Here is a 14,055-nt window from a genome sequence, read left to right as displayed (position 1 = left end):
TGACATATAAAAGATGACTTTTTATACATTCAGTTTAATAATATTTCAATTAATGCCTTCTGGTAAAATAGATAATAACAAGATATTACTAAATATGCAAGATCTGAACACTTCATTGTTTTTTAAAATTAGATTTTCATTGTGGGACAGCAATTTCAACCAATTCGGTAGAATGGCTCATATTCAAAACAAAACAAAACCACCCAAAAGGTGGGGTGAATGGCACAAACAAAGTAACAAAAAAGAACAGGGCTGGATGCAGCAGGACTGAAGCAAACTACAACGAGGCCTCTAAGAATACTAGGCACGGCAAGGCCGTTTTATTTATTTCGCACATTTCATACACAAGGCTCAATGTGCTTCACACAAGCAAAGACACAACACCTAAAAGCATTTATAAACACAACAATTAACAGGTTAAACAAACCCTGAGTATAATCCGGAAGTCTGAGTTGATCTACTCTGAGATAGGAATCTCTGAGTTTCCGGTTTCAGAACAACTAATTTGAATCAGTTTACTCAACTCGGAATATCTTCACCTGGAGTTACAACTGTGAAAAGGCAGCATGTAGCCCCCATTCGATGAGTCACCTTGGCAAGGAGGGAGGGGCGTGGGAGAACATTGCTTCTTGGGTCAATATACACAGAAAAAAATGGAATGTTACTCATTTTATTTAATCAGGTGGTTGCACAAAATAAAATCATCTGGCTCCAGACACATTTTTTAAGAGGATGTTGTCAGGTTTTCGTGGAGGAGGAACCAAACGCAAGAGGCAAAATTGTGTGCAAGATTAATTATTTAATTTAAAACAAAAGGCAAACAAGGTGCTGGGATAATAAACTAACAGAATGTTGAAGTCTCCAAAAAACAAAAAGGAACAAAACAAATTAAACAAACACTAGGACTAGGACTATGACTGGACTTTGACAAGACTGTACAAGATAGAACAGACGAACCAACAAGGGCTGAACGAAAGCTGGCAATAAAATACAAACAAGTTAACGATACAACGAGGAACACCTGGACAAGATACAGAGGGTAGGAGGAAGCTAGTTGGTTAACACAAGGGACTGGGATGACAAGGACAGGTGGACTCAATCATGATGACACAGACACAGAGCAAAACATAAAACCAACAGTCAAAAACCAAACTCAAAATATAGACCATTACAGATATCTAGACTTAACCCTTAAGGCCTGGATCAGGGGTCATAGATCAGGGGTCAACCTTTAACACTCAGAGCCATTTGGACCCGTTTTCCATGGAAATGAAAACAATGGAAAACAACATTTTTTGACATCCGCAATGAATATATTAGCATATTCATCGCTAACCGCGTTTATAAAGTCCATATTAAAATGAAATGGTCTTACCTCACGACACCCAATTGAGGAGGGTCTTTTTGCAACGAAGCATCTCTTCGATCCAAACAGTATTAAACAAGCCTACGTAATCCAGCGAACATTACTATTGTCACTCGTAATTGTCTAAAAAAGAAAAAAAAGAAAAACAAAACACTACTAGACGGCAGCGGGGCCGCTATTACGCCACACGGCTTCCGCATTACGCGTTGTGTTGCACACACCTCCGGCCGTGAAATTGTACATTATTTGAGTATTGGCTATTTCACATTTTCATTTAAATTGGCTAGAATTGCATAAAAATGTAAGACAAAGTAGGGACGGACCATTAGAATCGATTTGTGAAAAAATTAATTTTACCATATTTGGACTTCCGAGGTTGTCGGCTGACAACAGTGACATACAATTTTATTTTAATATTTCGAGATCACAATAATCTTTACAACTACAATTAAACAAACGAAAAAACCCAAATAAAAAAACTTTGTTCAGATATTGTGTAGTTTTGGTATTGCTGGCTGCCTCCTGACATCAATTGCTGTCAAACGTCTCTGGAGAAAGTGAATGCTAATCACTGAAATTGCACAAGGTCTACTCTGAAGAAAGGAGTTAAAAACTTTGACTTAATAAGACACGATATACGTTTATGAGGCAAATAACATACACCTCAATCGGACACTTAGAATTTATTTTCCCAAGCCATGCAGAGCCACAACATAAGGATGAAAGAGTCGCATGCGGCTCCAGAGCCCCGGGTTGCTGACCCCTAACCTAGATACACCAATCCGAGATTGGACGTCAGTAAGCGTCAAGGCGTTGGATTGCGCCGCGTCTGATTGATGTAGCGAACACCATCGTAACATCGCACCCTGTCACGAAGCATCTGGTGGGCGTTTCAACGTGTTTCAGCGGAAGTCATGACATTTAGTCAATCTGATTGGCTGTTAGCTAGCGATTCAGTGCACAGGGAAAGAACAGGAAGTGAAAAATGTGAATAACAGTGAGCGCAGCTTTGCTGCCTTAATCGTCTTACAAGTACAAGAGCGAGGGTTGACAATGAAAGTATTTCACAATACTGTGTCAAGAGAATGAGGGTTTGCTTCGCGTTGGAGTTCATCGTGAGCGAAAAGTATAGCTGAATTATTTTCAGCTATATTTTTCATTCTTTTCCATTCTTTTCCTCTAACTGTTGCTACTCTCCGTCCTTCCAGGTTTGTGCACTTCATCACCTCTTGTATTATATCATCAATAAATAAAGAGCTTCCATGCATCTTTGGTAAGACAGTGGTGCTAAGCCCTTGTGCAGGCCTTGACTGACTTCTGAGGATATTGTGGCTCTGTGTTCTGCCTTCGGTGACAGGTAACTCGCTCCAGTAAGAGCCCTTCCGACTCATTCTGTTGGACATGATTTGGACACTTTCTTCTTCAGAGGACACATAAAAGCCGTCATGTCCAGCTTTGGTCCTCAAGGGCCGGTGTCCTGCCCGTTTTCCTGTTCTCCCTCCTGCAACACACCTCATTCAAATGATCAGCTCATTAGCAAGCTCCGAAGAAGCTTGATAACGACCATGATCTTTTGAATCAGGTGTGTTGCAGCAGGGGTAGATGGAAAACAGACAGGACACCGGCCCTTGAGGACCGAGTTTGGACACCCGTGCATAAGAGCACTCTTCTGAGTCAGATTGTTCCTGTTAAATTCGATTTCCAGGTGGACAACTGCCACCTGGACAATAGTCTGGGTGCTCATCATCAGAAATTTCAGACTTTGAGTACAACCCCGTTCCTGCCTGTACATCATCCAGCATCTGTAGAACCATTTCAGCTGTGTATCTGTGTGTCTAGCAGCCATGACTCCTTGGATGAAGAAACACAAGAGTAATGTTTTCAGTCGATCAATATGTAGCTATATACAGTAAATAAATACTCACACATACACACGAATGCGCACACGCACACACATGCGTGCGCGCACACACGCACATTTTTATTAATAATGAATTAATTTTATCCATATTAACACATTAACCAAACATAGTTGAGTGTAAAGTTATATTACTTAATACTTGGATTATGTTACTTTCTACATTTTGTAACAGGTTACTGTGTTGGTAGCTGTAAGTGCGGACTCCACTAAATAGACGAGACTCAGACGGCTCCGTATTGAACGGTCACCCCCCTGGGCCACAAGAGGGCGCTCTGGGTTAGCGCATGCAATGAGTCTCTACCATAACAGTAACTAGTAATTGTATCTGAATACATTTTTAAAGTAATGTGTGCATACGTCAATGCTCGCACCACCCACTATTTCATGGCAGAATTTTTCATTTTTCATCCCTGAATTTATCATCAAATTTTGAGCCCATGCTTCGGCCGAATTAGATGGCATAGGGAAAAAATCTTGCTGATTACCTGTCAAGTATAGTCTTCGAGTAATTATTTTTTCCCCCACCATGAAATAAAGATCATGAGAGTCCTTGTTAGACATGTCCACAGATGTTTGTGTTGATCAGTGAAACTGGAATCAGGAGCGCTAATTTTTTCAAACTTTTTCATTGTGATTTTGGGTTATCATGTTGGGGATCCTATTTACATTTTCCCCAGGGTTCACACATTTGTGAAAACCGATGAGTTTTCAGGTACCCCAAAAGGCGATCATTCATTTGTTGGAAGTATTGACTAGCATCCACTGGTGTATCGGGGCCTAATTACAAGAGCCAACAGAGAGCCGAACAACTGAACTACGTTACAACTCACAAGCTTGCAGTGCATTCTTGGATATCAGCATTATGTATTATGTTCAGTTTGGACAAAAACTGTTGCATGGTGACAGCTGCAGATAAAAGTCTTGGTGATTTTTATTGTCAGTATGCTGGAAAAGTTGTAACCTAGTTTTTAATGAGCAGCAGTCAATTTTGTTTTCTGAAAATGAGGAACAGTCATTTCATTATTAGAATGTTAAATGCTGCAGGACTTTGAATTCTTTAGTTCTACTGATTGCAAGAAGGCATTCACGTGTCACTCTTTTGTCCAACATTTGAGCCCCTGTATTATGTAAAGGAGGTGAAACCAACAACAAACCGAGGCTCTGAGAAGCAGAACTAAAAATAGCAATGCAGCGTCTTATTTTGTCACATGGTGGCAGTATCGCGACTCTGAGTAAGTTAACCAACAAATATACAGCAAGAGAAGAAGCGTATGTTTAGATCGCTAAATTACGTGAATTTGAGCAATTTCGCTGAAAATAAATGGAGCTATTTGAGAGACACGAAGAAATGTAAGCGTGAATAAGTTTTGTCTGAGTAGTGATTTATTCTGAATTCTGATTAATGGTGTCGTTTTCATATGTGAGAATAACGTCGCAACGAATGAATCACTAAACGACTAAGTTGGAGCATTTTAATTCATTGCACTCTTGCTCTACTTTTACTGTTTTACTAGAAAAAGTCTTGCAAACAATAAAAGCTTTTGAATTACTTTTATGAGTAAAATAATATGGTGTTATCCTTTCTTTCGTTTACCTTTTGCGCCCACCAGTTTAGCAAATAGGGCACAGCTGCTCGAGGAGATGGAGAGCCGCAGAGAGACCTTGAAGATCCAAAGTAAGCAGCAGTTCAACAAGTCAGAAGTCGCTCATCAAAGGAACAGCGTCCTGCTACAGGTACAACACCCAATCCTGACCAGAAATGTTTTATGGCCACAATACTTGGTGGTGCACCCTCAAACCTAGCAATTCAGTGGCACTCACATACAGTAGTAATAAGGGACATACAAGGTCTGCGTTGATAAACCACGGTGTTGTTGTCTCATGTTTTTAACATTGAATACATTTTTTGTTGTTGTCAGCAAACCTGTTTACTCAAAATGTTAAACAACTACGTGTTACTTATGAACAGGATAAAACTCAAACAGACATGAACCAGACTTGCTGCTCCTCAAATAAGTTGTGCAGTAAAGGGAGTTTTGTAGTTGCACACCAAAACTACCAAGTTCCAGAGACAAATACAGTTATCGAGCCTATTGTTGCAACACATTACAAAAATGATGGGACAGGGGAAACAAAAGAAGAGAAACGTTGAGGAATCCTCCCTCATTAAAAAAAAAAAGTGCCATCCATTTGGAAAAGGACCATCCGTTCAAAAGCCAACATCTGTGACTGTATAAGGCCGTGTTAGTGCCCATGGCATGGATAATGTGCAGATCTGTGAAGGAACCATTGATGATGACATGCGCACATATAGATTTTAAGGCAACAAATGCTGACATCCAAGCAACGTCTTGAAATGTGTTGCAGGCATCAAATTCAAAATGAGTAAATATTTTCATTAAGGAAAAAAAATTAACAGTGTGAATATTAAATATCTTTGTAGTGTATTCAGTCAAATAAAGGTTAAAAGGGATTTGCAGATCATTGGAAAATGAATGAATGTATTCTGTTTTTATTTACATTTTACACAACCTCCCAATTTCTTGGGAACTTCAAGTCGCTGATCACACGTGTGTGCAGATCTGTGTATGTTGTACATGCAGCTGATGCATTGCAAAACACAAATGACTTCCCGGTCCCCACCCCATCGACAGAACAATCACGTATATGTCACTTATCTTTCAGACAGTGTACTCCAGTTGTCGCTTGAAAGTTACAGATGTTTGCCCAGATTATCTGCCAAGTCAAACTCTGTGTGGGGCTAATTACTGTTTGTAAAATTAGATAAAGTAGCCAAACCTCAGAATTACCTCAGACCTCAGAATTACACCTACAACTTAGACAGATCACGAGTGAGTCACAGTAAGAGATGCATAGACGACAGTCTATTTGCAATTATGAAACAATCAGAAAAGTGTCGAAACAGGGTTAAGGTTTTGGACGTTGAGAGTAAACACTAATCGAGGTCATGTTTCAGATTGAAATGAATGGAAATGCTAGTGTAGGCGACTATCAAAAAAGCAATTATTAGTCACCAAGAGGCTGAGTACGGGGAGTCTTTACCTTGCCAGACATGCCACTTGTCCATGCGTCCACAAAAGGTTGCCTGACTTATTATAACATGTTCACTACGTTCCATTAGTGCAGTGCTTCTCATTTATTTTCTGTTATGCCTCCCCTAGCAAGAAGAAAACAATTTGCGCCGCCCACCCCTCACTCTCCACCGCAACTATAAATAATAGCATTTGTCTATAAAATAGTTATAGTTACATAAAGAAAACAAAAAGAAAGAGATATAGTTCAACTTACAAGAATAACCTTATTAACATTATTATTCTGTAAAATCAAAGATTTTAAGTGCATGTTCCCCAGGGTCACACGTGCTCTCCCTCAGACACTCATAAATAATATATATATATATATATATATATATATATATATATATTATTTATGAGTGTCTGACAGTCATTACCCGTTGGAGGTGGAAATAATTGAGGAACCACCACATTTCGCGAGCAACCATAGACGATGTAGCAACTGCTGCTGCTTTGTACTTCTTGCGGAAGTCACAAAATTGACGCAACGCCAAAATACCGTGGTGTGTGGGTACACGTCAGCAACTAAAGCCGCAAACAGTTTGGTAAATTTCACCGCCTTCTCCAAGCGCTGCATCTGGATGACTGCTGTTTCCAGCAGTACATGAGGTTGACCTGTGCCCCGTTTGAGGACCTTTTGGACCCCAACTACAGGCGTTCCATCCCAGCAAGCCTGTACATTTGTCTCTGGTAAATGACAATTTCATCTAATTAATTAGTGTATCATAATACAAATGTATACAAAAAATACAGTAACCCCTACATCGTAGATGGAGAAAATGCCAATGTCTCATCACTGATTAGCTATTTTTATAACAGGCCCGGGGCCTCCTCATGTGTTCTTTGTTAACTACTTGGTGGCCGTGGGCACCACCTGAACTAAATCATGGTGCCTGAAAATAACTTTTAAAATTGTGTTCACTGGCCCTGTGTTCACACAGGAGTTTGGATTGAGCAGGGCTCATGTCGTGTCTTTTTGGAAGCTCTTTCACCAGTCATTATACACACTGTACAGCTTCAACATTGTATTGTATGTAGTGTAAATCATCGGAATTTGATGATGACAGCAGCTGTTCAGCCATATCAATATAGAGTTAAAACAACTAGCGACAGGTTTTATATAGACTGCAGTCTACAGTATCTTATAACTCAATTAAATGTAATGCTTTCTTTGTTGCAGATATACTAGTTTGCCACCGGAGACTCATACAGAACAATCACCAATAGCTTCCGTATCGGAGTCCCCACACCTCCAAGATTGTTCCTGATGTTTGAGAGGTTTGAGGAGCAGTGGAATTTTCCTCTCTGCTGTGGAAGAAACATTTAAATAACCCGATTGAAACGGCGACACATGGACGGCATGGCGCAATTTGCGTCATATCCGCTTGTTACTTGCTTCCGTCAATGAAACACATTATATTCATGTCACTCATCGCACGAATGAAGCAGACAGTTTTCTCCTCGCTTTAAAAGTGTGGTGTCGTACTTACTCTAGCTTTCGCCATGTTTTGTTGATCACTAAACGTGTATATCCAGTGGATTGTGCGCCAAACAGCGTGCATACAAACACTTCCTGCACTACAAAGAGCAAAGATTCCTTGCGGTTGAGCATGTGCAGAGTGTCCCGTGCATTCGGAATATTCCGGCTGCCGTATGCATGCACGCATGTTCGGGTTAGAAAGGGAGTAACCCAGGCATGATGTTCGGGATTTTAAAAACCCGAATAAAGGCATATTTGGGTAATTGTGATCGTTTACATGGCTTTTAAAACCTGAATACTGCCAATATTCATGTTTTAAAATGTTTATTGGCTGCATGTAAATACAGTCAATGGGAATACAGAATCACACACCCAAAACAGCCACCTATTCTTAATATTGAGCAAACTACCTGCATCTTAGCTGCTGTCTGTTGGTGCACAGGTCATCAATTCATATGCCCATCTTCGTGAATATTGTCTGTTTTCTTTAATCAATGTAATACCGTATTCTTGTGCGGTTCCGAATAGAATATCCACAGTGAATTGTTAATAATGTCACAAACGCCACAATAAAAGCAGGTATCACTGTCATCTACTCATTGTCTACATCTTTTCCTGTATATGCTTCTAAAGCACTTATAGAAGAGGAAAACCTGGAAAGCATTTAACAGCTAAATGAAGCAGCAAGATAGACGATGAAGTGGATGGAGGATACTATGGAGAAGATTGCAATGTGTCTGCTGAGATCTTGATCAGTGCATTAAGCAATTTCAGTCGGTTCTTTCCGCGACAGCCTCATCTGCTGTCACATCTTGTTATTGCACCGAGGGTGAATGGAGGCTGCCTCTATCAGATATCCTACTTTGACAGAATCAAATGTTTTTCGTACTTCAACTGTTTAATCTGTTAATTCATACTGTATAATTGGCCAGACATTATGAAATTCAAAAGAGAAATGAAAATGTATAAGGTAATGGAAAGGCAAAAATGTTTTCATATTTGTATTCATTTAAGGATGCATGCATGTGATTAGTTCACATCATTGATGAGAATGGCAACGTTCTGCAGTGTGTTTATTGCAGTGTATTGTCAGTCCCCATGCTTGTACATGTAGATTAATTTTTCTTTCTTTTTTTTTTTTCACAATTTGATCATTATGTCTCTCAATCATTTTTTATTGCCATTTAGTCTGGAACATTTATGGGACGAGTTGTTAATTGTGCTGACTTTCTGTTACTATAGAATGTACAGAAGTTAGAGAATCACCTCTCTGGAAGACCGCTACACCATCCAAATGTCCTTGCCCTTGAGGTAACAAAGATTTCATCAGAATGACAAATACAAATTTCAAGTAATTTTTGTTACTTGTCGATTTTTGGTGCACACGGTGCTTCCGACCTGGACACGCCGTATAATCAATGTGATTGTTCCTCCCAACAATTACACTGGTCAACAGTATATTTTCATAAATCATCAATTAATTTTAATACCCTGATCATGGATAAGAGGATTGATTTTCTTATGCAAATACTTTATTCAAGCGAAGTCAACCCAAACATATTATTTTTTATGAATATGCTCCATGCAAGCCCACTAGTTGAAACAAGGCATTCTGATAAATATTGTGTTTGTGGAATAAGAGTTAATCCACCTGTTTTTAGTCATCACTGGGAGCGGCCATTTTGTCATGTCTTTCAACTGAAAATGATATCACAGATGCTCAGGGCTCACGTAATGACCAATCACAGCTCACCTGTCAGCCATGATTGGTCATTTTTGAGCCCTCAGTGCATCTGTGATGTCATTTTCAGTTGACAGAAGTAATAAAATGGCCGACCCTTGAGATGGTAAAAAATGGATGGATTCTACAACCTAACTCATAGTCTACAAACACAATATTAATCAGAATGCCTTGTTTGAACTAGCATAGGGGCCGGCATAGAACATATTCTTGAAAAAAAAATGTTTGGGTTGACTTTCCCTTCAATTGAAAAATCAAGCATTGGATTCAATTCACGCAAACAGCCCCTCAGCCCTTTTCAAACACACACACATACACTCACACACACACGCACGTGCGCGTCTTTCAGCTGTTACTAAACGCATGCTACTGAACACCAATTGATTGGCTACCCTTGTCTTGCTTTTGAAAGAAAATATATTTGACAAACACAACGCTGCATTTTAAGGGCAAGCAAGGAAACTATCTAATCTAAGCAGTCAACATACAGATACATGTATCTGTATGTACAGTATTTATGTATATGCTCCAGCTACGTATGATATAAGCTAAATATTAGCTGGATATATGTGCATTTGTGTGTTGAACTTGTTGGCTCAATGTTGCAATTAGCCGATTGCATAGCCGATTCTAACTTTGGGTCAGAGCCGGCCGGGCCAGCTCGGGCGGGATCACCGACCCCGTGAAGGGCGACTGCTGCCACCGCGGTGTCCAGCGGCCGCTGCAGCTGTGGAAATCCGTGGGAAGGGCCCGGCGCACGCTCAAAGTCGCCTCCGCCGCCCACGCTTGCCGGCCGGGACGAAGCGAGCCGAGGAGCTGAGCGCGAGTGGGGGCGAGCTAACGTGCTATTGCTACGCAACTTCGGCGGCAGGAGCCCGAGGCTGCGCGCCATGCGCGCACACATTTTTTTTTTAATCGGTCGTACTTCGTTAGTAGCTCTTCCGCGCGGCTAACTGGCAATCAAAACTTAGCACCGACATTCTAAAATCTGAACGGTTCCGGATGAACCGTAATGATGGAACCGATTCCACTCGATTCCGGGTTTTCGGTGGCCACCCCTAAGGGGCACACAGCCGTGCATGTGTCTGCCGAGCAATTCATCCTCATCGTCAATATTTTGAAGCAGGTGTAACACCTCCTCTACTCTAAAGCTTTTTTTTAATATGTATGTATAGATCGTGGTGACCAGCAGCCTTGATAAATGCAGCCGCTGGTTGCTATGGAAACCTTAATCACGCAATCAAAAAAATTGACGGCGTCAAAAGGGGGTTGGATTAACGCCGAGAATAGCGCACTAAACTGACAGCCCTAAAATTAATACAATGCAAGTAAAATTGACTCAAAACTCTCCTTGAAAAATGTACTTTGAATTTCTGAATGAAAAAACGAATAGTCTTTTTCAAGTAAATAACTCTCCAAATGTTTTTCTGAGTAAAATTTACTCCGAAAATTATTCTCTTCCAAGTGTAAATTTTGCTGTGTTTGGACTGGGACCAAATCTATTCTTTTGAGAGTAAAATGTACTCTACGAAATTTACTCTGCTGGTTGCACCTTGGACCATGGCACGGCGAGAGATCCTTCCCAAAGTAAGCCATTTTAAACTAAAAATAGAATTTTTTCTGGATTTGGAAGCAGCATCCCTAAATGTGCCAGCGTACTTTCCAGTTCAATACATAGTTTTCAAATAAGGGGCATAGTAGGATGTAGATAAAGCACTATGTAAATGTGCTCCATTTACCATTTTTATCAAATTTGATGACACGAGGTGGCGAAGTCTGAGGAATGGCGTCTCACCACTGCCGCTCTCCTGACGAACTGAACAAATGAACCAGGGTGCGCATGTCTTTTGGGGGGCAGTAGTGACGTTAGATGATGTCTCTTGAAATTTGCACTGAAGTCATTTCCTGCCCTCAACAGCAACAACTATTTGTGAATAGGGATTCAGGCTACGAGTCCAAACTTTAATAGGGAAGAATATTGATTAAAATCACATTTTAAAAAATCCACCTCATCAGCAAATGCACAACTTTACATGCTTATACAGGAGGTAGTCACAGTTTTGAGCTCTGATATTGGCATTTTGACATCTAACCATTAGAGGTGACGAAAGGCTGCAGCTCTAAGTTGTATTGTTTCTGTCTTCTGTCAGGCACGCTATTGGGCATCTGTGGAAAAGTCCATTCCAACCTGGGAGCGCTTCCTTCTGGGCAAAGAACCACATCCTACTGATTTCCGTGGACCATCGCCCAAGAGCGCTTATCACGAACGTCTAAGAGCAAAGGACCATGGCCTGCCTCCTCGTCCAAAATCCAGACCTGCCTAATAGTTCAACTTTAGTTCTACTGCTTTTAAAAGACCGAGATCACTTGAACTCAGTCCTTCCCAAATAACGTGGTGGGCCCTTCTTTGGGGGCGTGCGCGACCCCAGGGAACATGATTTTTTTCTTTGTTTGTTTGCCATACTAGCATAAAGTGCAATTGCACATCCGCTATAGTAAGTGGCAGTGGCTCTCTTGTTGTCAGAGTGTGCATAGGGAGTATTCACTCTCTGGTGTAGGACTTTTTTGCACAGAACATGCACACACAGCAAAGAGCAGGAGATATCAAGTGCAGTGAAAATACTCTCTACAACTCTTAGTCACGTACTCAGAGTTGTGCAATGTTACTGTCCAAATTCACAGTGCTTGGCCTTGTTTTTCAACATCCTTTACCTACGAATCTTTTGACTCTTTTGGGCTCTTGTGAAGAACATGTATGTATGGTTGTTGTTTTTTTCTGGGCTAACAGTAGTCTGAAACCTCTCCTTTACCACATTTATTTTGTCCTTCTCATCAAAGATGAAAGTGTTACATACTTTAGTCACTCCCTCCCCCACGACGTGAAGAAACGGTGCACACTGCACCTTCACAGATTTTTCTGCGATGTCGCTGGCAGTGCAGAAGAGCTCAAAATGCTGGCTCCACCTCCGCCAATTTTCTGCAAGATTGCCTTGCAGACTGAGGTTCGGTGGAGGTTGAAGCTGTGCCATCGTCGCTCTTTTTTCACTCTTCTGACACCATGTTATATATATATACATATATATACCATGTATTACATTAAAAGGTGTGACGACCGAGTGTGTTTTATGACCATACTTTAATAGCATTCTGTGTATAATGGCAGTCATGTCATTGTAATGACACCAACATTAGGGATGTTTCGATGAGGGTTTTAAGAGACCGATACTGATCATCCATGTGTGAGATTGGCCGATACCAATTGCGATCACATGGATTATCTGTATATTTAAAAAAATATAACCCACAATGTATCTCCCTGTGCCAATGTCACATATACTGCACTGTGACAACACTGGAACAGGGGGCGGTGAGGCCACACTGCTAGTCTCTCATGGCTGTAGACTGCAAAGCATGAGCTGTGGGTGATCGGATTTTTTGATTAGCAATAAAAGATTAAATAATTTTCCACGTAAATTAGCCGATCGATCAGAGCATCCCAAAGCAACACACTTTACTACGCTGTATATCAAGTCTTCACTACGGAAGCCTGTAAGGTTCAGAAGTTTATTCAATCTCATCCTGGATTAATTTTAACGAAAATGCATGTGACCCGGGCGGCACGGTGGTCGACCGGTTAGCACGTCCGCCTCACAGTTCAGAGGTCGTGGGTTCGATCCCGGCTCCGGCCTCCCTGTGTGGAGCTTGCATGCTCTCCCCGTGCCCGCGTGGGCTTCCTCCGGGTACTCCGGCTTCCTCCCACATTCCAAAAACATGCATGGTAAGTTGATTGGACTGTCTAAATTGCCCCTAGGTATGATTGTGAGTGCAGATGTTTGTCTCTGTGTGCCCTGCGATTGGCTGGCAACCAATTCAGGGTGTCCCCCGCCCACTGCCCAAAGACAGCTGGGACAGGCTCCAGCACGCCCGCAACCCTTGTGAGGATAAGCGGTGTGGATAATGAATGAATGCATGTGACCCTGTTTTAGATGCAAATTGGCCATCGGTGGTTTTGATCAAATGTTTGCAGACACTTTTTACTTGCCCCAAACAGGTTTAATTGTCGCCAAGAAAATAATTCAAGGATTTTGAACATGTTAAAAATTTCTTGGCACAATTAAAAACTGTATGCGAACATCTTTGCAACCAATTAATGGCCAATCACAGCTCACCTGTTTTCTGAAGCTGAGCCATGATTGGCTATCTGAACCCTAAGCAACTGTAATGTCATTATCAGTTGACAGCAAGTGGCAAAATGGCCGCCTTCTGGAATGGCAAAATCTTTGAAAACTATTTTTTTTACAGACTAATCTATTATTTTGGTTCATATTTTTATATCCGACTGCTGAGTAATAGTCATGCACCTCACCACACGTCAATGCCGTTCAATGAGATACCAGTTAACAGCGTTGGCTTCCGGGGTCCACCTTCAAGAGACGGCTGGTATTGGGCTGT

The 14,055-nt window shown here is 41.1% G+C and overlaps 1 protein-coding gene across 3 annotated transcripts; it reads left to right on the top strand.

The window, feature by feature from the left end:
* Positions 1 to 4,381: 4,381 nt before the first annotated feature.
* Positions 4,382 to 12,717, top strand: cep15 (centrosomal protein 15). Of its 3 annotated transcripts, none has more exons than XM_086039823.1 (4): positions 4,382 to 4,519; positions 4,898 to 5,021; positions 9,105 to 9,173; positions 11,754 to 12,717. In XM_086039823.1, exons 2-4 carry the CDS (start codon positions 4,929 to 4,931, stop codon positions 11,925 to 11,927), a joined length of 336 nt encoding a protein of 111 aa, XP_085895949.1. In that variant the 5' UTR covers positions 4,382 to 4,519; positions 4,898 to 4,928; the 3' UTR covers positions 11,928 to 12,717. The 3 variants fall into 3 exon arrangements, with proteins under 3 accessions (XP_085895949.1, XP_085895948.1, XP_085895950.1); XM_086039822.1 differs by having other exon boundaries at positions 4,509 to 4,637; XM_086039824.1 differs by lacking the exon at positions 9,105 to 9,173 and having other exon boundaries at positions 4,509 to 4,637.
* The last annotated feature ends 1,338 nt before the right edge of the window (positions 12,718 to 14,055 follow it).

Source organism: Filicampus tigris, chromosome 9, assembly GCF_054856515.1.
Source record: "Filicampus tigris isolate MCC_2025a chromosome 9, RoL_Ftig_1.0, whole genome shotgun sequence".
NCBI classification, from domain to species: Eukaryota; Metazoa; Chordata; class Actinopteri; order Syngnathiformes; family Syngnathidae; genus Filicampus; species Filicampus tigris.
The sequence above is the reverse complement of the archived record's forward strand: the minus strand, read 5'-3'. Positions and strand labels throughout refer to the sequence as shown.

Bases quoted from the DNA above. Each gene is read 5' to 3' on its own strand.
- cep15 (XM_086039822.1), top strand. From the start codon at position 4,609: ATGGAGCTATTTGAGAGACACGAAGAAAT. The intron at 4,638-4,897 runs GTAAGCGTGAAT...TGCGCCCACCAG, and splicing joins TTTGAGAGACACGAAGAAAT to TTTAGCAAATAGGGCACAGC. The intron at 9,174-11,753 runs GTAACAAAGATT...GTCTTCTGTCAG, and splicing joins CAAATGTCCTTGCCCTTGAG to GCACGCTATTGGGCATCTGT.